At 38.2% G+C, this 27,435-nt stretch overlaps 1 protein-coding gene across 10 annotated transcripts in view; it reads left to right on the plus strand.

The window, feature by feature from the left end:
- HMG20A (high mobility group 20A) overlaps positions 1-27,435 on the plus strand; it is a 39,646-nt gene that overhangs the window by 2,581 nt on the left and 9,630 nt on the right. For 6 of the 10 annotated variants that reach the window (XM_088063327.1, XM_088063331.1, XM_088063329.1 and 3 more), the window contains 6 exons: positions 14,528-14,660; positions 18,634-18,726; positions 20,793-20,940; positions 22,277-22,492; positions 24,592-24,724; positions 25,098-25,129. In XM_088063327.1, the coding sequence (XP_087919453.1) occupies positions 18,638-18,726; positions 20,793-20,940; positions 22,277-22,492; positions 24,592-24,724; positions 25,098-25,129 (618 nt within the window). In that variant the 5' untranslated portion in view covers positions 14,528-14,660; positions 18,634-18,637. Of the gene's footprint in view, positions 1-5,406; positions 5,507-14,527; positions 14,661-18,633; positions 18,727-20,792; positions 20,941-22,276; positions 22,493-24,591; positions 24,725-25,097; positions 25,130-27,435 lie in introns of those variants that run through there. The other 4 variants (XM_005521387.3, XM_088063333.1, XM_088063332.1 and 1 more) reach the window with 3 other exon arrangements.

Consider the following 27,435-nt stretch of genomic DNA (forward strand, 5'->3'; position numbering starts at 1 on the left):
GATGGGTGACTCAAGGGACCCTGCCTTTACAATTTTGAGGACAGTAGGTGAATACAGAAATGTTGTCCTTTTTTTTTTTTTCCGGTTGTTCATTTCCGGATGCTGTTTCGATCTATAATGTGATTGGCTAGTTAGTCCCAAAATGAAGTTGCTTTCTGCATTCCTTCTAGCTTTTTTCATTTTTTACTTCCATGATTTCCCTTAGAAAAAGAGGAGGAATGTTAAATTTCTGCTATTTTTAAGAGAAGAAGAGTGATTAATGAAATAACTTCAACACTAAGTAAGTGTTAAGTGTTCACAAGGTATGAATTACTAACTGTAGTTTGTTTTCAGAAACCACTGCTTTTTTTCAGGGGATTAGTTTATAAAAGCAGGTAGGGCTAGTTGATGACTATTTGAAATACACAGTCAAGTGGTAGCTAAAGCTGTATTGGTGTAGGTCAGGCTCCATTGGCATATTGTCTTGTTGTCTGACTCCAGGAGTGGCTTCTTCCCATCCAGTGCCATCAGCAGCACAGCTGTTGGCTCTAATGGCACCTGTTAGTTTTTACTGGGAGTTGGACTCGATGGCCCTTGTGGGTCCCTTCCAAATCAGCATATTCTCTGATTCTGTGGTGCACACCTGTAGTCTGATACTGGACCTTGAATTCTGTGGACAAAGCAGTCAGATCTGAGTTTGTGCATGTACTGTCAGTGTTACTGCCAGTGGGACAGGTCTGGTGATAAGCATTTTATTACCAGACTAGTCTATTTTAATCTATTGTATAATGAGATTGTGGGGATGTATATGGTAAAGCTATTTGTATGCACATTAATCCCACAGAGGATTAATTCTTATTAAAGGAATAACTTGAATTGTTCATAGCTGTTAGGGCCAAAGCTGACACTGACATTTGATTTCTGAAGGTCTGCTTGATACTGGTTTGACAAGGACAGCTTGTGATAAATTGCAGCTACAGCTACTTTTGAGTGACTGTGTTTATTTGGGAGAAATCTTCATTCTGTGTTACAGGGAAACAAAGCCACTTAAATGTGGAATACCTGAATTTCTTCCAGGTTCTAAATTTATTAGAAAATCTTCCTTGCTCCTTGACCTTACTTTTGCAAGTTCAGATGTACTTAGGAAAAAACCTGTCTTTTAGAAACATTAGGAACATTATTGGCTAGAGTGTTTTAATAGTAAATATGTTAAAAGAAGACTGTGCTGTGTTGTCTTCAAAGAAGGCTTATTAATGATTTTAACCTAGAAACAAATAATTCTGCACTGTTTTGCAGGGTACTGTGGTAAGAGCTGACTTTGGCTGACTGGTTTCAGTCTTTTGGACCATACATTTCTCCTGGTATACAGTGAATTGCAAAATAAACCTTATATTTCACTGTTTCTGAAATTCTTACGACTTGGATTGTTTATACTGTTTCTTCATGTAAAAGGGAATGTAAATCTAAGACATTGGAATGTGCCTTTTGTGCATCATTTCTGGGATAAGTAATGAGGTAGACAGTGGACAACCTTAGCCTGCAGCTCAGGATACTATGATAGCATGAAAATGGCAAAGGGTGGTTTAGTCACAAGATTGAGTGGCAGAAGGCTTTGTTGCGAACAATAAAAATGTGTGAAGTGCATAAGAGAATGAGGATAGTCAAAGTATTGGTTATTAGTTGACTTCAGGAGGCTTAAGACTGACAGGATTTGTTTCTAGATCCTTTTTTCTATTTTTTTTCTTCCCCTAACAAGTGCAAAACACACAGGATTTCTCAGCAATTTAGTGAATTAACAGGGGAAAAGTCTACTTTTGTTTTATTCTTGTGTTCAAATACAAAAAGATGATAAATTCATAGCTTTAATTATACAGTGGTGTCTGAAGGATTGCAGCCAGAAGAAATTCAACAGTTTTCAACTGTCCTTCAAAATGTCACCTGTAGAACTTGCCAGGCTTTGTTTGGAGGGGTTCTCAGACAGTCTGAATCAAATGGTGGTTGAGGTAGGTCTGCCTTAGCTGTGTCTGTTCTGTAGTTCCTTTTATTTCAGGTAAGTGGTATAGCATGAATTAGTGGGGTTTTTGTGAGTTTTTGTGTTTTTTACTTAAGAAATAAATTATTTGTTCCTCTTGGGATTCCCTTGGCTGCTGTTTTGAAGCCTTGGACATAAGGTGGTGTGTTTCTGAACTCTGGAGTATTGTTTGCTGAAATCTAGTAATTGACAAAACATTTAGTAATGAAAATGAAAGAGATTTTGGGAGAATGGACTTCGTGTAAGAATAGGATAAGTAATCTCAGGCTGATACCCAGGCCATAATTATAGTTCATCAAAGGTTGAATTTCTGATGTAACAGAATTAGTGTCCCATACCAGTATTGAGGATGTGCTGTGTTTAAAAATATATGGAAAGTGTCAGTCTGAAAAGCAGTGGAGAGAGAGCTGTGGCAAAACAAGTTCCGGTAATAGTATGAGACTATACAGGAGAGAAAACAGATCAACACTGAGCGAAGTACTGGAAACAGTAAACTGTGAATCTTCTCTCACACTTTGAAATCTGGAGTTTGCTAACATTGCATTTCTGTCAGGAAAACTGGGGAGCGAGGAGGGTGTTCCCAGTGCAGGATAATGGCACATGGAGGTAAGAGAAGAAAGCTGGGAGTACAGTGTCGTTTTAGGGGCGTTGTTTCCTTACTTGTATTCTAAACATTTTCTCTGGGTTCTGCTCTTATGCCACAGTTTTCCCCATCTTACTTTAAGAATAGTCTGCCTTGTTTGAATTTTCACTTATCCAGGATATTGAAAAAGACAGCTTCTGATATCTAAAGGATAAAAAAGTAAGACTTACTGAAGAAGGATATTCCATTTAAAGCTATCATCTCTTCAAATATACAAGCATCTTGTTGGAATATCTCAATAATCACAGATTCTGTGGGATTTCTGGAGCAGAGTAGCAAATCTTCAGAGTCTGCTAAAGTCCTGAAATGTAGGTGTATTGGAATGCATTTTTTTCCAGCCCTGACATTTAGTCAGTAGCTATCATAGGTAACCTACTAAAATCTTTTGGAGCAGAGTGCTGGCTCAGGATGCATTTACTGCAGTATGTTTTAGTTGCTATTGCTCATGACTCATACTGCTGCTGAAATGAAATTGAGATAACCAATATTTGACTAAATTCTCGCAGTTTCAGTATGTGGGAAACATGACAGAATAGACTTCAACTACTCTTTGCTGAACTTAAGATAGGAAATTGCTGCTGTAAGATATGACAAGCCAGTATAATAAATAATAAGAAAAAATGAATCAGAGTTGTAGAATTGAGGTTATTTTTCCAGACTTATGGGGAAGAATCTCATATTTCATCAGGAGAATAAATGTTTTGCTTTAGATTGGAAAGGGGGGGGGGAAGTTTATGATATATCAATTTATGATATAATCTGAATTTTTTCTAGTAATCATATTTTGTCCCATTTAAGACTATTTTGGGGCCCCCTGTTACTGGAATAGCTTCAAATGTTCTTTGTTTCTGGCAGCAGTAGAATTTTAGGGAGAGTTGAATCACAGCCTGTGGAGTTAAAGCAATGTACATCACTAACTCCTGGCTGTGTTACTCACATCCCTTTTTCTTCTGCCAGCTGCTTGTTGGATCCTTTGCTGAGCCATTTCACCCTTTCATTTGGCACAAACTAATTTGGTAAATGAACTAAATACTCTTCTGTTTCTTCAGCATGCTGAACCACTATGTGATTTGTCCAGGGAACAGGTGCCAGGCTGAAAGATGATGCTCTAGGAGTAGTTGGTAGCTCAACAGGCTTAGGCTGCAGTGAAATTGTAGCCTTGGGCAGTGGACAGCTGGTGTCTGCACCTTCCAGCACCTGGCTTGTCCTCATGCAGGCAGAGGACCTTTCTGGATGCTTCTCTTGATATCTTGTAAAAACTACAGCCCACTGCTGGGAGAATGAATCCAAAAAGTTATCTTGGGTGATTGGAGGTGGCTCTTAAAGCTTAATATGGCTTTACCACGCATGGCAGTGGGAGTTCCCATGCACATTCTTTTTTTAATAAGCTCTGATATTTCTTTGAGCCCTTTCTTTCAGCTGTGTCTAGTTGAAGATACTGTGTGAGTAGCCTCGTGAGTGTCCTCGCTTTCCTGGGATTCTCCCAAAGGGAAGAATTAGGGAGCTAAATGGCCCTATAAAATGTCCAATAAGCTGTGGAGATTGCTGTAACCAGCTGAGAAAGAGGAGAGGGCAAGACCTTCCTCTCTGCAGCAGCGTGTTACTGCTTTGTAAGCTATTTTTCAATCTAGGTTGTATCAAAATATGCAAAGCTTGAACATTAGAGAAATAGAATTTTCAGGCCTCTTCCAAATTATGGCACTAGTATTTTGCCAGTTTCCCATTCTGTGTCAGTTGATAGCAGTGTATAAATCATGTGACATCATCAGGATTCTGTAAATCGTTCACTAACACCAAACATTTACTTGAAATGTAGAAGCACAAATACTTTTTTCTTAAAGCTCCATATATAGGAAAAAGAAAGTGAGAGAAAAGCTTCTGAATCATATTAGTTTGATCCCTGCTTCTTCAATGTGAATTTCAAGTAACAAATAGTGCATGATTCATACTGCTTGCTGAAATTTGATGGCTTTGAACAAAATGCCATCAATTTAAAACTTCTTGGTTATTTGTGGAGAGGTAATGTGACAAGTGCTTTTTCAGTAGTTGTGGTTGACTAACCTGGTTCAGCTTTCTGTTTTTAAAGAATGTACTCAAGCAAACCAGACTTGATATTTGGTCACATTAAAATGAGTATAGCTCTGGATGGGTATAGGCTGGGAAAGCCTCCTTGGAAGCATTGACATGAAGAGGTGTTGGAGGTGACTGGATAATCCAGCTTGGGAACATTAGCATTTAGTGAAGCTTGAGCAGCTAAGCCTTAGGTATAAATAAGAGTACAGAAGAATCTCAACAGACAAGGTATAACGCGTGTCTCCTGCAGCTGGCACTGGCACTGCTACAGCTACTTTGGAATTCAGGAAGAGTTGCTAGCACACTGGAAAAAGATCAGCTTGAACATGAGTTTAAGGCATATTTTAACTCCTAAAAATACATGCAGGTGCAACTTTGTTTAACTTCTTGAGATGATACATTTATCAAATAACAACTTAATCAGAGTTTATAGATACAGGATCTTAGGTTATAGGGTCTAACCTGTGAAATCATAACAAAATCTATGTGACTGCTGCACTAAGAAGTTGTACAAATTTACTGTGTACATAAGGGCCACATGGGACAGCTGCTGTACTGATGCTTCTTTAAAACAAGACTGGGTAACCATGATAAAAGTTTGAATTTCTCTGTCTTTCTGTTTTTTAGCAGAGGGTAGTTCCTGATGTTTAATGGGTCGCAGTGGTCACAGTCATCCCCTCTGGCCTGTGCCTGTGGCTGTACTGAAGCTTCTTTTATAAGGAAATAAGATTCTTTAGTTCTGGTCCAGGAAATTTTTTGAAAGTACAGAAACTTTGCAGGTATTTGTATTAAACTAACCAAGTTGTCTTTGTCTTGACATAAGATTTGATTGCTCTTCTGTTTGTATTTTGATATAGAAAGCTATAGAATTATCAACTGCAATTAAACTTGGACTGTGAGACATTATGTGAATTGTTTTGAATCTGTAGCAATTTGAAGATTTTCCAAATATCAAAGATACTTTTCTTGAGAAATCTTTTCTGTTAATATTATTTTAACCTTCAAAAACTTAAAGTTCATTGCAAGTATGAAAAACTGTGAACTCTTATTACACAATAATAATGGCTTACTTGCATTTTCTCTATAGAAATACAGTTTACATGTTTGGAATTTTTTAGGCAAGTTATTTATATAATTTTATTGCCACTTGTAAAAACATACATTCTGTCCCAAAGTAATTTCAACAGAATATTTCTCAAGGGAATTACAGAACAGACATTTATCAGGAGGGGTTTGCAAGGCATGCAGAAAATAACTGATCACACAGATCTTTTCAGCATGTTCCTCGAGTTTTTGTTCTCACATTGCTGCTACATGGAAAAGTACTGATATTCAAATAACCACATACAAAGAGTTTATGTTTTTATAGTGAGGAAGAATGGGAAGACAGATTTCAAATGCATACTAAAGGCTGGATATTTTAAAGAAAAAGATAACCTTCAGCTTTTATCTTAGTGTCTTTATATTATAGACTTCTGGGAATTACATTAGAGAAGTGTTTTTTCTTTATTGATACACAATTCCCTATTCTCAAGTCTCAGATCTGTAATGTTTGTCAGCTTAGTGTCTATCATTGACTTTTTATGGATACATTTGACTAATGCTATATAAATGTAGGTACCCACTACTCTCTAACTCTGATGCATGCTTGGGTGTTTTCCTTCCAGCATGCGCAAATGTAGATCAGTGACTGATCAGTAGAAGACTCTGGGCAAGTGATGAGTCAGAACTGTGATAATGCAGCAGTATATTCCCTGAAAGTTAACCTAGAAAAGGTCTGTCCTGAAGATAAATTTTGGTCAAATCAGTTGTCAATCTGTAATAGGAAATGTATCTGTCATATTTATAGTTTTGAGACTTGCGTGTCTCTGCTTCTGAACTGCTTGGTAGCATCTCAGTTCTGTGGGTGTATTTTTATACCATTGCAATTAAAAATACAGAAATTTGAGCAACTGGAGGTTTTACAGATCAGATCAAGGAGTTTCCTTGCATTTGCTGTGACTTGCAACTAGTAATTTAGCATTTAATAATAATAATAAATTATTTATTTAAATTAATTAATAATTTAATAAGTTTAGCATTTAAAAGGTAAATGAAATGCAAAGAAGTACAACAACATTGACAGAACCAGACAAGAATTAGAATGGCAATTTATTGAAAGAATAGAGAAATGTCAAATCAGTGAAACAGTTGACAAATCAGTTGCTTTTTGGGTATTGAATGTAGAGCGGGGGTTGCAAATGTGTTAACCACTGAAGTGGTTATTCAGGTAGGGCTTGAGTATCACTGCAAAGATGGTTTCATGCTGCTGGTGGCAGGAGTGTTAGTTGGTGATTCATAATCCAGCTTTGGCACAGGATGTCTCTTCAATTTTTCATATAGTGCTGACTATTTCTTTTAAGATTTAAAACCCTTTTGTCATGCAGATAACAATATATCCTCTGTCAGGCTAGAAAAGAGAACTTCCTTTGCTCATGTGCAGTGAAGGGCTTGATGTTCCAATATCATCTTGGTCCCTCAGTCATCTGCCCCTATAATCTTGTGAAAGTGTGTGCAGTTCATTTTGCTGTGCCCTCCATTTGAAGGACAGATTAAACAAGTGGACTAGTTAGTGGAATGGCAAACACAGCAGCCTTGAGCTAAGCTCTCCATTTGAAGAAAAGAAAAAGAACCTGCTTAAAGCTGCTACTGAATTAAACTTCCTTGAAATCACTGGAAGCTGGGTTCTGTGAAGTGAGCCTAACATGGGGCTCCTCTTGGAAATGTCAGTTTGTCGTTGTTTTTTAGAGTTTGTTGAAATGGTTTGAGTTGGAGTAAATACTGCTTATTGTACTCAGAGTTGAGAGTAGATCTGAGCTTAATTCAAAGGGTGAGGAAGTCTTTGATTAGGGGCAGTATTGGAAGTAACTAATAGGAGAGAAGATCCTGGATTCCTTGCTACAGTTGTTCTTGATGGATTTTCTGGTTAATAGATGAATAAAGTGAAAACTTTCTCTCTGTGCCGGTGTCCTTTTCTTCTCCTGTCCCTCCAGCTTTGTCAGGACTGGGAGAAGTGTTGTCTGATACACCTCTGTTCCTATGGCCACTGTAAGTGCTTTTTCAACTGTTTTTGTCCTGTCTTCCATCCATCACTGTCTGTGTCCTGAGAATAAGCAGTGCTTATTTCTTCAACTCTTGGTAACCTTCCTAGCAAAAAACCAAAGCAGTTGGGGGCATTTGATGATTTAAATCAGTGTTGATCATGATTTGAGCCAGACGGTGTAACATGGTGTCTGCCATAAAGATGACCTTCACCTTAGTTGTGAGTAGGTGTTGGGATCAAACAACCTCTAGAAGCCACTTCTAGTCTAAACTTGGAATCATTAAATGCAAATGATGCAAGAGATATATTTCTTGATTTCTCAGAGTAGGTTTAATTCAATGAAGCAGAAAATGTGGACTTTCTCACATCGTTTCCGTTTTCTTTTCCCTATAGCCAGGCAGGGGCAGCCAACAAAGAAATTGTGGTGACTAGACATGTGCTTGGGTGGGTGGATCTTAATCAGCAAAACTAAATGAAATCTTTAGGTTTATTTTTTTTTGTATGCTTAGGAGATATGATAAAATGTGTAACTATTGAGTGATGTCAGCAAGTGTTATTGAGAAAGGCATTTTAAACAGGAATACAAATGAGTTCATGCTGATTAAGACATGGATACTTGAGTAGAAGAAAATTTCATTGTGAAGAGAATTAATGTTTTTTCTTTTTGTTAATTGAACTGTTAGCTGTAAATGAAATACACTTGTCAAAAGCTACAATTTTTACATACTGAAATTCAAACAGGGTCTCCTATTCAGCTTGGTTACTTGGCACAGTTTCAAATAATAAGCTGTTTGTTTCCTACATGCTAAACTCCAAGACCTGGGCTTGCTGTGCTGTGGATGGAAGGTGTTAAGTAGAGATTGGTGCAGTATCTTCTTCCAGGATTCTTTATTTACACAGTGTAACCTGCTATGAGGTTTACTCATTGCCATTCCTGATCAGGCAGCAGTGGGACTGGTAACTTGTGTTTTGGGGATGTCCTCAGTGTTGAAGGATCAGTGTGTGCTGCTTATAGAAGCAGGGTAAGGCTTTACTCAAACTTTAACGCTTTCTTCTGATGAAAAACAAAGCTCAGTTGAGATGTGAGCTGAACTTGGTGAATTCTTTTTGGTGATTTTACCATGGAGCTTTGGAATGCTATGTCCATATTTTGTCTGGAGTTATACATAGATGACCCTTTCTAGAGGTCAGGAAACAGGGTGGGAATTAGCTGTTTTGGGAGACTGTTAAAGACCAGGAAAAACAAGCTTCCATTACTGTAATAAATGTTTTATTTTGGGACATCTATAAGCTCAAATATTATTAAAGTTTTCATAAAATCTGAAGACTTTTACTTTTAAAAATATGATGTTTAAAAAGCAACATCATGCTTTTTTGCCTTTGTTTTGGAAGATGTAGGGAGGAGCAAAATATAAATGAGTGCTTTTGCAGAGGAGTATTTTTAATTGAAAAGGGAGTGCTTGTGACTGAGAATGCAGTTGTCTAACTCAGAAAGCTCTTGAGCTAACTTTGGGGATTAAATGTAGTATTTGATCCTCAGCTAATCTGTGTGCTTACTTTTAACGGAGTGCAAAAGGTAATCAAAGAAAGTAACTTTTCTGTGCTTGCACTTCTGCTGTAAAATGTTTAGGCTCCACAAATCAAAAAAGATGTGGTCCCTGAACTGTTGTTTTCCACCAATTGGCTTTGTCTGTTTCTGCTCAAGGCAATGAACTTCAGGTTATGGTATTATACTGAGGTGAAACCTATGTTGTAGCCCTTTTGAAAATAGAGATGTTTTTCCACTTTCCCACTGTTCAATGCTGTGTAAACCACAGTGTTGCTGACCTTTTGCAAGGATCACAAAGACTTTAGCTCTTATTTCTCTTTGCAGTAAGAATTGTATGATGTGTATTCAGGTCAGAGTTTCAGAGAGACTTGAGATCTCAGAAACCAAGCAAAGACTAACAATTAGTTGAGATGTCCAAAATAAAGGTTAAGATTGGTAGTGCTTCAAAGTTTGTTTCTGAAGTTTGGTTGTATTCTTAGCTTTAAGATATTTCCTTTATGACCTTTAAACCAGCTGTGCATCTCTACCCATATATAGGGGTATTGGGATAATGTTTCTTCTTTAGCTCAGAGGAACCATATTTACTTAACAAATATATATAGAAATGAAATCATGCAAAAGAAATGTAAAAGCAGTATAAATCTGCTGTTTGCTAAATATGGTAAGTACTCAAACCTGAATGCCAGAATATCTTTCAGAACACTTGTAACTAAACATAAATTAGGAATCTTTCCAAGTGTAAGTGTTTGAAGACGTCGTGTTGTGTGAGACCTCCATCCTCATGTCTGTTCAATCATCAACCAATTTGAAAAGATTTACATTTTCTTTTAAATTTATTGAGTGCATTGATCAACTCTATTTTTCAAAGCTTGTGCATGTTTCCCACCTGCAGTTTCATGTTTCCAGCATATGGGGAGCAGCTGTGGAAGAGGGGAGTTGGAAGAGCAGGTGAAGTCTTGGATATGCTTTTCCAGGTTCTTCTTTGCTCTTTGGCTCCAAACTCTAGGCAGTGATGCTCTGCTCTTAGGGTTTTCCCCTCACCTCTTTTGCCTTCTTGCCTATGATATGGCAGGAGATGCAGAAAAAAGAGATTGCAGGATGAAGTTCACCACTGCCCTCAGAGCAGTTTCTTTGGGCTACTGGAAATGGTTTTAGGATCAGATGCAATATTGCAAATGTTTAGCTGTTGTTCCAAACACTCAGCCTAGGATATTAAGGCACACTGCTGTCATGGATGCTTTTTTCTCAATTCTACTTCAGCTCCAAAAGGGACTATTTTCATTACATATGCTACAGGTGTTCCAAAAATGTCCCCTCTGCTTGCATATTTCCATCCCTCACATGCATCTCGATCTCTTATGTACTGATTAACACTGGAGAGCAGTCAGACCAGTCCAGTGGGTTTATGCTTTTGTTGTTTTCTACTCCTTGTTTTCCATTCATGATTCTAAATATTGTAATTTCCTCTTGCTTTTGAATGAAGATGAATATAGGGAAAGCTTTATTCTAACTTGTCTACAATCTGCTGTTGATTTAAGTTAATTCTTTTATGGAGCCACAGAAGTACCTGGGTCTTGTATGATTTTAAATTTTCTGTGAGCTCTCCCTTTGGTGCTGAGAGGGGTATCCTGGTATGTGCCTAGTTTAGAGCATAAAGTTCATATTTTTAAATTTTCCTGATTTTTTTTTTTAATTAGTGTAGTCTTTTCCTCTTGTATCCATTTTAACACATTTTGTCTGTCAATTCAGACAGCTTTCAAATCTTGTTAATGGTGGTCAAAGGAGCTGTCTGCTGTTCCTGAAGAGGATGCTTTGGCAAGACTGGGCTGTCTTCTCTGTTTCTTTTCTTTTCAGGAATCCAGACAAGGTTTTGTAAGCAGTGTCCACTGATGTATTGATACTTACATGAACCTCTTGTCTGTTCTTTTGTGCACACTTTCCTTGTTAGTTTTTTCCATCAGTGTGTTTCCAAGGCTTTTACAGTTTTTATCCTGTGATGCCAATGGTACTTTGTGGGACTGCAAGGAGAACCTTGGCTGAAAAGGGATTTTGGTACTCTTCATGCAATGTACCTCTAAAGTTTAATTTCTGATAGATATGAAACTATTACCAGAGAGCTTTAATTAGAAACAAGCAGCCCAACCCAGTTCTTCACTATTCTTGCTATTAGGAAGTATTTTCTAATAGCAGTTCTGTTATTCAGGTTTATATGTGTGTTATTTTGCACAGCTAAGGCTATCTAAAAATTGTGATTTCTTCTACAGATGGGTTTGAGTGCTCAGACTCACTGGTTTTATGTTGGAATAATGTGTGGCAACAGCAAGAAAATAAGAACAAAATGTATGGAAGCTGTCATGTCATATTTTTTTCTAAAGATGGATCTTCTCTGAAAACAGAATGAGTTGCTTGTTTTGTGTGAGAATCACTGACTCTTCCCACACTTCATTTCCTCTAACCTTTGTCCCTGTACCCATATCAGTGCATTTAAAATATCCAGTTCCATGCTGTCTTTGTGGCTTTTGAGGTCAGAGTAGATGCTTTTGTGTTGGGTCATGATGCCTGTGGTGAGTCATTCTTTTAAGTATATACTCAATCTCCTTCTCAGTATATTCTCACATCCAAAGTATTCGACCCCATATGCTGTAAAATGGCCCTAATGACTTGTTTTGGTGGGTATGTGCATGAAAAATTCCAATCTGTATTCCTCTGTGGCAGCAGTCAGAGCTTCCTCTTGCAGAATGTAAGTGAACTTGGAGTATGTGCCCTACTCCTTTACAACTTCTGTGATAAATAAAGCTTTGAGGAAGAGCAAAAGTGCTAAAATAGCTTTAAAACAACTTTCCAATCTCATCAGGTGTGTGCAGTCTTCAATTATTTTATTTTCAAATATGTAACTTTGCATTTCACTGGCCAGTCACAATCAGGATTCCTTGACATTCATTTATCTCTAGTTCAGAGTACTTTTTTGGCATTTTAAATCAAAGTACTCCTCAAGCATTAATTAATACTGTTTCTTCTTTCACTTGTGTGATGCTGGTAAATGTTTGAACCGGGTAAACACCATGAAAAACTTCAGTCTGTTCATTTACATTTTTTAATAAACTGCTTTGCTCATGGCACTTTTATGTTTGCATTGCACAAACAGTGAATGATTGAGTTTTAAAAATGATCAGAGGAATGGAACTTCAATTTTGAAGGGAAGTAACCATCTGCTCACTGCTGGGGGAGTTAGAGGGGTCTGGTGAGGTCTTGGGTGATTTATGGGTGCTGTGGTTTGAGAAGTGCTGCAGGCGCCGTTGGATGCTGCTGGTTGTGGGGTATTATGGGGTACCCCTTCTACCTCGTTAATGGGAAAGGAGCTATTGGAAAACTTTGTCCTGTGAAATACAATGTCCTCAGATGCCAGAGAAATTTTCCAATAGCAGAGCAGGTGAAGAAGTAGATTAAATTGCATATAATAACTGGAAATTCAGAAGACATTTTTATGGTCAGATTACAGAAGCTGGTCCCATTCCATTAGTCATCTATTGGACTTACTTAGAGCAATTAATGAAAAAGAAAAAATTCTCAAGATTTATTTTGGGACTTATTTTTTGTGATGTGAATGGTTTCTATTTTCTCATGTGAGATCTGTAACACAAGAATTAAATTCATTTTGCAGAATTGTATTTGTTAATGGTATTAGTGTAAATGGCAATTGATGCTATCATGAATGAATTTAATTCAGAATAAAATGAACTATCCTAATCCATAGGTAAGTAATACCTGCAGTGAAGGGCGAGATAGCAAAGCCTTCCTCTGGAAACCAGAGGTGACCACAGTTACCGGTTTTAGCTATCCAGGGATCTATAGCATAATTATTTTCATTGTGGGCTTTTATTTTCCCTGAAGTGATCTAAAAAGCTGGTTTATTGGTAATGGCAAATTTCACTCTTGTATTTGAAGAGAGAGAATCAATGTGGGGCTGTTCTTGCCTTTGTCTGGAGAGTTGAATATATACCTTTTCTGTGCCTTTCATTCCAGAGAACATCAAAGTTTTACATATATGTGTGTGTGTGTGTGTGTGTAGATGTGAGATGTCTTGTATGTGCCTCATCATAAAGCTTTTATGTAAATAAGAGTAGAATGCAGAATTGAACACTTGTGTTTTTAAAATACATGTTTGCAGATGTTTGACAGCTGTTTCTAAGTGCTTTGTTAGTGTTTGCTGCAAAGACCCAATTAAACTAAACATAAACCTAAGCTTTACATCTTTCCCTTCTTTCCTAAAGCTGCTTGGAAATGCAGTGGAACTCTGAAATTTTTTCCTACTAGTCTCTATTTTTGTCTGTAGTATTTGTTTTTACTGGCAAGAAGTAAAAATAAAAGCAGTTGACTATTCTCTGGTATGTATTTTCTGGTTTGACAGAAAAACCTTTGTTCCATTAGGTTGAGCTTGCAATATTCGTAGTCACAAAAACCTTTGTCTAATGAGTTGCCTGTAGGGAAAAAGTCAAATCTGATTTCTTGCAGTGAAGTATGTTGGCTAACATGCTTCTGCTCCAGCTTGATGGCAGTAAAGGTTCTGTCAGAGGGAATCTGAACTTCCTCTGACAGCTCCAAAAGCATTGTGATTTTAAGAGGAGATGGACTTACTTCAGTTTTGTTTCTGATGTTCTGGCTACATGTGGAAATGCAGAGGAAGTGATGGTCCTGAGGGTTTTACTCTCAGTAAATCATCTGAATTTAGATTGTTTGCATTCTGAAGTGCTTGGATTCTGATGCTGAGATAAGGAATACCATGACTCTTCTGTAATGTAGAAGATGATTATTTTTTTGTAATCTGTTAGCCTATGAATGGTAAAATTTGGACTTATTTACTCTGGCAAAGGGGGATGAGAGACTTGAGGAGAAAAATTCTCCACTCAGCAGTAACGTTTCTAAAACTAGAGCTGGTGATGAGGTAATTGGAACTCCTGCAGTGTTTTATAATCAGTCTGTAACTTGGATTTCTGATGCTGGTTTCATATTTAAATATGCTTAACCATAATAAATAATATGTATTTGTAATCTTACCTTGTAACTGAATGGCTAAAGATAATTTATTTTTTTTATTATTCATAAGATTATCTGTTGTATTGTAACCGTTGAGAGGGCAACATTGTTAAGGGCTGTTCATCCTTTTTCCAGTGTTCAGGGACATCTTAAGACTCAGCCTGGCCTTGGGATGAGAAGAGTCAGTCTGCATGTGACAGTGTCTCCTTAGTGACCAAAGCTCTGCAGAGTCACTCCTGTAGTGACTGCCTCGGCACAAGCACAGCAGGTTAGTTTTGTGGAAGCACTGAACATTCTGGATGTGCAGAGATTGCAGTGCTGAGGCTCTGGAGGAAACTTCACCAGGGGTGAGGCCCAGGCCAAGAGTGCCCACAGGGGGAAGAAGGGCTGCCTGTGGCTTGTGTGGGGGCGGTGCGGACATACTGATCTGACTCCAGCTGGATCCTGAATGTGGGGATGCTGTGCTGAGGTGGTCTGCTAGATAAAATTGTTTGCACATTTTAAATGGCATTTTTGCTGTTCCTGATGCTTTGACTGTGGCAAATTTTACCCTTCATTTGTAGCATGTATAAAAAGCCCTTGAACTTTGTCATGCCTTACGTGTGCTGCCCTATAGTAGTGCTGTGAACAGTTCAGACACCGTAATGTTGTGAGAAGTGAGTCATTCTGTCTAGCTTCAGCCATGGATTTGTTCTCATCCTGATGGTAAAGCCACCTGCTTTTGAGTTTTCCTTTCTACTGTACTAATGTGATTAGAAATTTGATCATATGGTTGCTTTCAGTTTATGCAAAATGTAACTCAGCTACTTTATCTTTACTACTGGGATAATAATTACATATCATGGCCTACAAAAGGTAGTGTGAGAAGAAATTAAGAAAGTTTATTCAAATCATATTCTGGTTTTGAATGGTTTTTAATTACCTACTGTTTGATCCTTGATGTGTGTAGTACCACGTAGATAATTTTGCTCTAGAAGTTTTGCTTTAATTTCCTGAGTAATTCTGTCAGACCATGTTGGTGCACTCTACAATTTTGTACAAGTATGATCTCTGTCGCATGCAACCAAAGTACCCAGCTGAAAAATTTAAACTGAAAGTTACAAAATACTATTGTCCACTTTCTGTATCATAAAGTAATGATTGATCAGGGAAGAGAGGGAAAGGAAAATATGAATAAAGCTACATTTTTGATAATGTAGGATTTTTTTTAGGCTCGTATGGAGGTTTAACTAATGCTAGTGTATGTGTTAGTTGAACCTTTGAAATCTTGTCAAATACTGCTGTTGATCAATGAATCAGTCTCTCTATTCCTTCTTAGCTGGTTGCTTTCTTGAGCCAGCACAGCCAGTAGTGTAGCAGCACAGTGAACTCAAAGCTGCTCCAGTTTGAATTCGTTTTATTTGGAGGAGATGCTTCCCTGCATTGAAGTGTAGGGCTGATAGGGTTTAACAGTAGTTTCAGTTTTGTTTTTGCATTTAGGTAGATGTAGTTAAAAAATGAAAATGGGGAATATGTGTGAGCCATTAGAAAATTAAGTGTACATTGTTTCTGTTGCCTTGGATTTAGTTAAATGTTTTTCAATAAACATGGAACTCTGCAGTGGAGTTGAAACTAAGTAGATAGTGATTTTGGAGCAGAGGTATGGGAGGGTTATCCCTGAGAAATGGGTCTGAAAGGCTTGTGTAGTTTCCCATCTGTTCTCAGTGAGTTTTAGGTGAACTGTTCTGTTTTCTTGCTCTCTGGAACTGATTAGAAGCCATTGTAAATTCACTGATGTTACTTTTTCTTTAGGATGTGGGTCAGCATCATCTGAAAGAGTTACTATTCTAAAACATATGGGTTCAATTAAACAAGTGTATGTTCTCCTGGCTTCCTGTGTTTGTGTTCTGTTTATATGTTGTTACGGTTGGTGTCCAGCTGCCTCCCTGCAGTTTGAAAGTGAGCTTGGGCCAGATGTAAGCAGACAGATCAGGACCTGGTGAGAAGGTCACAATGCTATCACAATAATTGCTTAGGCTTCCTTTTTTGAAAATCATAATTTAGAATTTTTGATGAATATTGTGTAACATGAAGCAGAACTTAATTTCCCTCTTAGATGATAAATGCTTGAAGCAATTTATGTTGTATGTTTAGAAGCTGTGCTTAAACAGCTTCCTGGGCAGTGAAGAGCATAATTTTCAAATCAGTTGAATTTTCAGATTTTTTGTGATACCTAAAGTCCCAGCCTTTATGTAGTTTCTTTTCTATGTATGCAGATTCTTATCCATGTATTAGTATTTGTATTGTTTGTGCCGCCTTCTTTAAGGATTAAAATCATATTTCACCAGAATATCTCACTACTTTTCCTAACAGCATTATATTATTCGAGTTGTCTTTCTTTTCCTGTCAGAGATGCTGGTATTTGAAAAAAAACCCGTAATATGGAGTTGTGATTCATAGAACTGCAGATGTTGCTTGGAAGGGACATCTGGAGGGAGGTCATCTTAGTCCAGCCTCCCACTCAGAGCAAGACTATTGCCAGCACTAGTTTAGGTCAGTTAAAGCTTTTAGCTTTTAAAGTCTTCCAGGATAGACTCCACCTCTCTGTATACACTTCCTGGTGTCCAGCCTGACCTGCAAAGCCAATATAACTGGGGAGAATTTGGTTCTGTCACCTCTGCCACTTCCATCTAGTAGCTTTAGGCTCTATGAGATTGGCCCTTGGCCCCCCCTCTCTGCCAGACTGAGCAGGCCCATTGCCCTCACCATCCCTTATCAGGCCAGATGCTTTAGATCCCTGAGCATCTTAAAAGCCCCTTGCTGGTCAGTCTCCAGATGTGCCACAGCTCTAAGGCTAAGCCCCAAAACCAGTCCCTGGTTTGTAATGGCAGTGCAGGAGTTCATTTTCTTCACTGCTGGATGAACCTTTCCTATATACAAGTAAAGGTGTTCCTCTGCTAACGATCAATGTCTGTACCACCTGTGAGTAGTCTGATGAGCTTTAATTATTTTCTAGATAGGGAGTCAGGATGATGGGATCATTAAGGGTGGTCCAAGGATCTCAGCAGCTGGAAAAGCAGAAGAGAAAAGGGTGAATGTCATCCATGTTGTACTTGTGATATAGATCTGCAAAATCTGTAAGATGCAAGAAGCAGTGACCTTTCTCCGTAGAAAACATCTACCTTTGGAACTGGTGTGAGATGTGGGAAAACACATCTAATATTCAGAACATGGAGCAGGATTTTATTCTCAGATCATTTGAATTTCACTGCTGAGTGGAAAGCACACCAACCCAGGAGAAAGCAGTACAAGGTGATAGCTCTTCTCAGTCCCTTGAGGCCTAAAGCCCAAGTGTACTGGATGAAAGGGACGGCAGTAACTGAGTGTCTGCTCATCAAAGGTGACTCAGTAATTGAAAGAACAGGAATTTGAGTACTATGGCCCTTCAAAATGGCCTGAACTGGCAACTCATAATCATTGAGTGAGTTTGTTAAGCCTTTTTGTTTTAGTTAGGTTTTTTTTTTCACTAAAATACAACAGTTTTGTATTTTAGTAAGGAGGGAGATAAATTAATTAATCTTTGGATTTCATCTTTCACATTAAATTTCTGTGACAGGCCATGAGGTCACAAATGAACTACTTCTAATTTGGGGGCAGTTTGTATTCAATGAGAAATACACAGTCCTTAAACCACTTGCTTCAGCAACTGTTCTATGGGATTGAAGGTAAAATTCTCTAAATAGCTGTGTTCTTTTACTTAGTGCTCAACTGCACACATAGATTAATTTTGAAAATCTGGACAAGGAATTATTAGTACAGTCTTAATTTAAAACTTCAGGAGGGACTTGGTTTCAGTTTTCTTTTGGGGTCAACACAAAACTCTGGTGAAGGGTGCACCATAAAGAATAATCAGGCAGGTGGACTGGAAGAGCAGGATCTACCCACCTGTATGCTGAATATGGTGAATGAAGGTTTGTCTTGAGGGATAAAACACAACTGCAGGGATTTCCAGCAGCACTGTGGCACTGGCACAGGGCTCAGTTCAAATGGAAACTTGGAATTGAAATATACATTTTCAGTCTTCTCTGTCCCTAAGTACATCTACCCATGGGATCTGTCCTGAAGCCAGTCAGCTGTGACTGACCAATTGGTTCATGGGGTAAAAAATTCATGGTATGTTATGATGTTTAAATTGAAGTGCTGCTGAGGGGAAATGGTGTTTAGTTAATTTAACCTTTTTAATCTTTATCTTTTTTCCCCAGAGGTATGGAGAACTTGGTAGCTGGCTCCAATCTTCCTCCACTCTTTACAGATGAGGATGTATCTAAGGAAGGTAGTGAAATTAATGTAACTGGGTAAGCAAGTCCTTTTTCACCTTCTGCTGGTAGATACTATCTCTGCACTTGTAAGGGAAATTGTTTCAGTAGGAGGAAGGCATTCTAAGTAATTTTTAAAAAGAGAAATAAACCCAACAGAATTCAATCTTGCAACATTCCCTTGGCCTTGATAGAAGATCACATGCCTCAGTTTAGGAGAAACTAGAACTCTTCCAAACTGATGGAAGTGGGCACAAACTGTTCTTTTGTACCTCTTAGCTTTAAAAGGTAAATCCCTAGGATTTCAGTCTTAAGAGAAATGACATGGTGGGGATAGAGAGGGAGGAAGTATTTGTTGGCCATAGTGGTCCCTGCTAAGTTAAAGATATACTGTTCATCAGTGATCTCTGAAACTGATCACTGAGACCAGTATCTCATTTTTGTCAGTCCAACTCTGCTTTTACAAACTGCAACAATGGTCTCTTAAAATCACAATGCCAAGAGAAATCCAAAGGTTTCTTTTAAGAATACATGGAATTTTTGCTGTGTTTTTATAATTGAAGCTTCTTTTCTGTTTTGCAAAGCACCAAGCAATAAAATTCAGACTTTGCTGTCAGGTGAAGCCCTGTAAAAATGAATGTGAACACCTTCACTTCTAATGGATCTGAATTTGGATTTACTTATTTGGGACTTCAAACTTGTTGCTGTCAAATTAGGTCCATGTTCAAATTAGGCTTGTATTTAAGAGGTATTACTGTTTTGGCTGAGCTTTCATCAGTGTCTGCTGCAAATGGCTGCATCATATGAAGTTTTTTGTGTAGGTGTAGTTTCAGGAGCTTCTCTGCTAAGGGGGAATGGAGAGGAAAACTGAAATACTCTTCAAACCCTAACAGTGAGCTGTGTTGTTCTTATTCTTTTTGACGCATACCAAATATAATTAACTTATGGGAGGGTGCCTGCTTTGTTCCCTTGCTCCCTCTCTAATTGTCAGTAATATGAGCTCAATCTGGTGTCTCAAAGTCAGCCATGGATCTCTCCAGCCCTTGTGTCTTTACCAGTAATTATGTCACAATTGCTGATTGTAGTGAGTAATGAAAATATACTGTTCTCTCTGAAGACAGAGATTCCCATGGGCATTCAAATAACAATTCTGTTAATATGTATCAAATTTTTATAGCTGTATTCTACGTCAATAGGAGCAGTTATTTTGAATATTTAAAATTTGCCATAAACATGAGTAGCTTTAGACCAGAATAAATGAGCAAAGGCGACTTGAAGCATACTGGGCTGTTAGAGGAATTTTCATTAATGTAACTGGGTAAGGGCAAGTATTCTTTAGCCTCAAGAAGGGTTTAGAATCTGAGGCGAGTCCAAAAATCTCGTAGTAATTTGCCTACTGAGCACAGTGCTGAGAATGTCAGGGGGTTGTTGCCCCAAAATGTATGTTCATCACTGTCAGTCTACCTTCAGAAGTATTTCTGCACGCTTGCTCTTCTTTTTTGCCTGCAGACATCTTGCCCTTTTTTGGAGTAAGGTAGATTGATACAGCTCTTGCAGCAAAATTAAATAATGGAGCCTGCTGGGAGCTAGTCATGTTTGTATTTAAATACCCACGTGTATGAACAGGAGATTGTGTGGAACGAAGTTCAATCCAAGATCATAAGCAATCACAGACCTCTAAATGTATTTGTGAAGAAATACATTAAACACATCCAGATAGGTGGATCTCAGTTGCTGATGAAACTTTTAATTTCAAATTCCTTATGGTACTTTTGAGGAAGGGTAGATTTACGCTCTCTGATTTCTGATCCAAACATACACTTGCCTGCAAATTATTTGTGTAATCAAATGTTTCACTAAAAATTAAACAAAATACCACTTTTAAAATCAAACTGGGTCTGAAAGTCTATAGGAACTGTGGTAATTATAGTGGTTGCTTGGATGGAACAGCCAGTTTTTCAAAAGTCACTTTTAAATCCCATTTTTTCTTGCTAGTGTGAGAATGAATATATTTGCAACATTTTTGCATGTTTTAGAAGATTAGGGAAGAAGTGATTTAGGAATGATGATTAAATTTTTTGTTCTCCATTTCTGTGCTTTTTCAGATTAGCTAATTCGGAGAGTTCATTCAGTGGTGGAACTTCACAGCCCGTGAGTAACCCAGATTTGGTGGAGGACTTGTCACAGGCTCAGCAGCAGCAAAATGAGACTTCTAATACTGCTGAAACCACTGAGCAGAAGCCTGAGGAGGAGGTGAGATGAAATAATAGTAACTTCTCAATGAAGCAAAGACACTGAATTTTATCATTATATTGTCTTGCTTGCTTAGATTTTTTTTTTTAATAGGATCATAAATTTTTATCTGTTTGCCATTTTCATCTTCTGATTCTCTAATTTTCTCCTGTGTTGCACAGCTGCACACAGATAGCTGGCAGTTGGAACGTGCAGAGAACAGCACATGGGTCTCAGCTTAGACAGAGGGGCCCACAAGCTGATGCTGCATTCAGGACTGAATGTTCAACTGCCACAACTTACCTTCTCTCTTGTGAGCCAGCAAAGTGAGACCATTGTACTTTTCTGGTAGTAACTGATATCTTTAAAACCATTATATTTTTACTGCTTTAGACTGTACTTTGTGTACCATCCAACACTGATTTTTGGTGACTAAATCATGAAGGACCTGGACTAGAAAGTGGTTTGGGGGTTTTCTGGTTTATTTGTTTCTTTTGATAGATGTATCTGATACTCCTCCTTGTAGTTTGTTTTCAGCTATGAGGTCCTTTTTTAATTAAGTAATAAAATTCCAGGAGGGAAACAAAAAGTAACATGATGGCAGGAACATGTTGATCTGGGGAAAGATTAGAAGTACTGAAAATAGTTGTATGTATATAGCACTAGAAAATAGTGTTGTCCAGAGATTGCTGCAGAAATAGTTTGAAGCCAAGAGGAGGAGCGATAATGATGTTATTCCTGTGAACTCACAGTGTGCCCCAGGCACATCTTACAGTATTCCCTGCTTTGGAGTTTTTGTTGCTCCATGGGAGGTGATTAGTGAGGAAGACAATCTACTGAACAGATGAGAGTAGAAAAGCCTGTATACTGTCTTTACACCCACATTTTGGGCACATTGTGTACAAAGGACAAAGATTTGGAAGGCGCAAATTAACTATCAATTTTTAACTAATACGCAAAATCTCTCCAGAACGCTATTAAAGTAAATGACTTGCAGGGGAGGGTATGTGAGGATGCAAATAACTAAAACAAAGCAAACAAGTAATAAAACAATATTTACAGTTGCATTGGTTGAGATGATCATGTTGTGGATTATCAGTCCCTGTGATTTTACAATCAGAAGTTGATGCAAATGTTATTTTGTTGTCCCTGTCAACTAGGAGAAACTGTAAGCTAGTTTTCACACTGAGACTTGTTTGTCTTTGTTTAGACAAAAGTCAGGATAACTCTAAAATAGGTTTTGAAACCTGCATCCATGGAGAGGATTGCAGCCATGTGCTCCTGATGAAGTTGTTTATTCCTTCCAGAGGTGGTTATTTTCACTCAGTCTGAATTGTCTTCTGTTTTCGTTTTGCAGCAGCAAAGAACCAAACGAGGAGGCTGGGCCAAAGGGAGAAAGAGAAAGAAGCCCCTCAGGGACACCAATGCCCCCAAATCCCCCCTCACCGGGTACGTGCGGTTCATGAATGAGCGCAGGGAGCAGCTGCGAGCAAAGAGGCCAGAAGTCCCTTTCCCAGAGATCACCAGGATGCTGGGCAATGAGTGGAGCAAACTGCCTCCTGAGGAGAAACGGGTACCATTGCACTTCCTTGTCCTTGCCGGATGTGATTGCTGTTACATGGGAATGTTGTTTAGTGAGGTGACACAGGCTGAAATCGTGTTGAGGAGGATATTTCAAAATGAGGGGCATAGGTTCACATGATGAACCCTGGCAGGGCCATAGTATCTCCTCCAGGGGTGACTTGAGGAGACCTGTATCCTCTAGGTAATGCAAGAATACATTCAGAATGGGGGGAGTGCACTAATGAGGTATCCCACAGTTCGTATGATCCATCTGGGTGTAACTCTGCTGTACCAACTCAGATACATCTGAGACTTGTAAGGCCAAAGTCTTGGGATGTGATGTCTCCTAACTGGGAGTCCTGTGGCTTTCAGTACTATCTGATAAGTGAATGAAGCTCAAGGCCATGTTTGGGCTGTTTATTAGGGCCTTCTGGAGTGGACTTTGTTAATGGCTTAATTTCTAATGGGTGTCTGTCCACACCTGATTGCCAGTTGGAGATTACAGAAAAGCAGTTTTTAAATGACAGTGCAACTGAATCTCATATGAATTTAATCTTCATATTTGAACTTTGAAAAATACTTTTAAGGGTGTAATGAAAAATAAGATGAGACAAGAACCCAAGTTTTCCTTTTGTTGCTTCTTACTAAGCTTGCAGAATACAATGTAGAGAGATGATTTTAAATGACGCATAGGCACTGTGATTTAACCATAATGGAAAATACGTAGCAAAGCAAAGCAGTTGATTCAGTAGCAGGGATAGTGAGAATGATGTTGCTTAGACAAAGTCAGGATTGCTCCTATGTAAGGTTGGAAATTTGTATCCATGGAGAAGGATGTGTTGCGATGATGAAAATGTCTACTGGGAGAGAAGGGAAAAAGAGATCTGCCCCTCTGTACCCTGCCCTTTAACATATTTTTACCTCATCTCAGGCAGATTTTTAACCTAGGAAAAAGGAAATTGAGTTCAAATCTCTATTCTGTATGCTGCTTTTTAAATCCCTGGGGAATCTGTCTTTGAGTAAAGCTGTAAGTTTCTAACTCAGAGCAGGTCAAAGGAAGACTGCTGAGCCCTTTCAGCAGTACTTTGCTGGAGATGGAAAAATTAATTCTGTAAGAATTAATATCTTACAGACAAATAACATGTCCAGAAGCAATGTCAACTCAACATCACCAAATTTGCACTCCAATCCAGAATGTTATCACTGTCATCAGCAGGGTTAAAACTGTGTTGCAAATGTATGGAAATCACAACTTACATGTGTTGTCATGATGACTTAAAGAAAATACCAGGTGACTAAGGTTTACAGATTTATTCTTACATTCATTGAATTTTAAACTCATTTGGAGAAAAAATTGGGAAGGCAGGTTTTTTTTAAAGGATCCCATTAGTAAGCATTGTGACCTTTCATGAAATGGTTTTCAGTTCATCAGTTCCCCTAAAGAATTCTCCAGCTAAGCTCATCGTGTCATGCAATGTGTGAAATACCTTCAGGCTGATAAAAAAAGGCTTCTATTAACCAAAATGCAGATAGATTGTATCAATTAAAAAAGGGTTTCTATTAACCAAAATGCAAATGGATCATATAAATTAAAACCAGGCTCTTTTATCTTCATGCTGCTCTTTGCAATAGCCATGATGTTTTGTTCACTTCTCAGATGTGCCATGTGTGGTGGTGCTTTTTGTCTGTGGGGCATGAAAACAAGACTGTATTTGGAACTCCACTGTTACGGGTCTGAACCATAAAGCATCATCTGATAAGATGTTATTAAGTGTTTGGCAGCACTTCATCCTGGCCACAGAACAGGAATTCTAAAGTGTTTGGTCTGTAATGTGTAGGTAATACTCAGTTGAGTGGAGTAGCTTAGTAGCAAGTTACTCCTAGGCCTAGCAAAAAAAAAAAAAAAAAAGCAGAATAGTTATTATAAAAAATAAGACAATGGGACACCAGAGTACAGTAATTTTATCCAGTGATCTTATGTCTTTGCATCTCATAGTTTCTTCACTCCTCTCCTGTTCGCATAGGTGAAATGGATCAGCACTTCATCTGACAAGTTTCCTCTCCGAAAGGGAGGAAACTCCCTGAAACTCTTGGACTTTTTTGTTTCAGCGATACCTTGATGAAGCAGACAGAGATAAGGAGCGTTACATGCGGGAGCTGGAGCAGTATCAGAAGACAGAAGCCTACAAAGTCTTTAGCAGGAAAGCACAGGACAGACAAAAAGGCAAATCACACAGACAAGGTATTGAATGGGACAAAAGTATGTGCCTAGCTAGAACAGTAGAAGATTCCCAGCCAGTCATGTAGCCTGACACTCACTTAAAGCCTTGAATTTAAAGGCTGGTTAAAAAGTGAGTGTGTTCTTTGTATGGCATTTACCTCAGGAAGTGTAAAGGAATTAGACTTACGTGAATTTAACTCTGTCTAGATTGGGATGTTGGACATGCTTTAAGTGTAAAGGTAGACACAGCTTCTCTGTGACTTTGTAGGAAAGCTGCACGGGTCTGTCTAGAACTGTTGTGTAATTAGGGTTGTGTAACTGCCTTAATTCTTTGCTTCATGTTTTCTTAAATTTTGTTTATTTTGAGAGACTTCTTGTTTGTTTTCTTTTTCAGATGGAGCAAGACAGACAGCTCATGATCATGAGGTAAACCTCTTAATTCTACATTTACATAAGTGGATAGACTTTCAGGTGAAAAAAAACTTATAGTGAAGTTAAAACCCAGTTTATCAGAACTTGAGTATGAATTCTTCCTCTTCTTAATGCAGGTTTTGAAAAGTTAGAAATGACTGAGCATTCTTACACTCATTGGTACAACAAAACTAAATTTGATAAGTCTTGGGCAGGTACAAATGATAGATGAAATGGAGCATAGGATACACTTAAAACATAGATCTGTTTTGTAATAACTTTCTCTTTTAAGAACTTAAAAATAGTGTAAGACCTCAATAAACCTGCTGAGTTAGCACCTTTAGGTGACTGTTTTCAGGTAATGATTTTTTGCAGTAACACAAGTGCTTGTGGCTTCCTTGGGAAGAAAATGGGTAAAGCAACCAAATAATTGGAAAATCTCTGACTTAAACCTCCTCCTGTCATCCCTTGCCCTCTGCATATGTAAATATTGGAAAAGAGTCATAATGTCTGGATATAGAGCTCATCAACTACAGCACAGGCATCTCACCACAAATCTTGAGTGTCCTAGCTGACTGTTGTTTCTCTCTCCTTGAAACGCTGCTGCTTTCTCCAGTTGTATTACCTAGGGCCACAGAGCTTCTTTAATGGTTACCAATAAATTGCAAACAAAGAGCAATGAAAAAATTCTTGCTTTTACACAGCCACTTCACTTGTAAGCAATAGGGCTTTCTGAATGATCTGTTTTTCTTTGTGAGGGTTTTTGCCTTGGGAAAGCAATCCAGTTGGCTTCTAATGTGTTCATTACAATAGTGACAAGCCTGAGCACTGCTGAGAGGCAAATACTGGTCTTGAAGGAAAGTAAGTTTCACTTCCAGGAAAACCTTTTGGTAACATGTGTTTTATATGCCTTTATTAACTCCTAAAGGAAGTGCTTGCAGTGAGATTATCCTTCAGAAGTACATGGTCCCCAAGTTTTCTGATTCTACAGTCATTGAATCCAAGTTTGTCTTTAATTGTACAAAAACTGAGGGCTTCAAAGTCTAGGCTGACTGTCACCTGTCACTGTTACATAAGTTATACAGGTGGCAAACTAGAATTTGGAGTCTTCCCTCTTATCCTTCTAATTCAAGCTATCATTGCTGATCTTTCACATCATAAATGCAGTTAAAAATGAGTTCTCCTCACCCTGTGGGGCATTTAAGCTTCATCAGATACAGCTGAACATCAACCTGTCAGACATCCTACTCTGAACTGTGCCTATGACTACTTGGTGTTTTCATCTTTATATTTATAAAATCCCACATGCTTATCACCTGATGTGCTTTCATATCTTTTGTGCAGGAATGTCAATTATTATAATCCTGTATAGGTGGGGAATAAGCAGAAAAATCTTAGATTGCTTTTAGAACTGTCAGCTCAAGTTGTTACTGGAAGTGAGGCTAAAACTTTTTGTCATCTTGCTGCTTTTCCCTGTCCGCACTGACTTCTGTTGATGTGTTTGTGATTAGCAAGTACAAGCTGATGAAGTTATTTCTTGAGAGAATATAAGAAAATGAGGTCAAAGAAAGATTTTTTTTTTTTCTTTCCCTTGCTCCACTTAAGTGTTTATGATGTAGTTTCTGTGAGTTGGTGTTGAAGTTATTTTAAACATTGTACATAGAATTGACCTCTAAAGAGTTTAGTGATAGGCAATTCAAATACTAATTATAATAAAATATAGCTAAAGGATGAGAGAGAACTTTTAATAGATATTTCCTTGAAAAACATGCACACACTGTCCCCGAACTCATCTATGGGCATGAAATAGAACGTTTTTCTTCCTTCAAATTCTGGTTTCATAAATATGACATATAGCAATATACACTGGAACTATTGTCATCAGCAGTGACTAAACCCCTGGATAATTGTTCTCTGTTGTTCTGTTATTGTTTATTTCCTCAAGCTGCTTGATTCCAAGTAGGTCTGGCATCATGCACTTGGTTACACTTGTTGCTGGAAAGCTTTCAAAGGTTTGTGCACACAGGTTGAGGAGAGCAGGGGTTGCCTCGTGGTACCTACTCTGAGAACATTTAATGGAGTGGTACATCTATTATATCTGTTCCTTCCACTGTCTGCAGCCTGACCATGGCAGGAAGGGTGAGCTTTAACCCAAAAAAAATCTCAGCTATCTCATTACCTTACTTCACCAAGTCGCTAAGAACTTCAAGTCTGATTCGTTGCAGAATCTTCAAAGTTCAACCTCAGTTTTAATAAGTAGATGAGATTGTTGACTCTTGAAGCATCTCAATCTTATTTAAGGCAAACGTTAGAAACAATTT

Source organism: Pseudopodoces humilis, chromosome 16 (assembly GCF_049639895.1).
Source record: "Pseudopodoces humilis isolate 2021_Gansu_Grassland_sample_001 chromosome 16, ASM4963989v1, whole genome shotgun sequence".
Taxonomy (NCBI): domain Eukaryota; kingdom Metazoa; phylum Chordata; class Aves; order Passeriformes; family Paridae; genus Pseudopodoces; species Pseudopodoces humilis.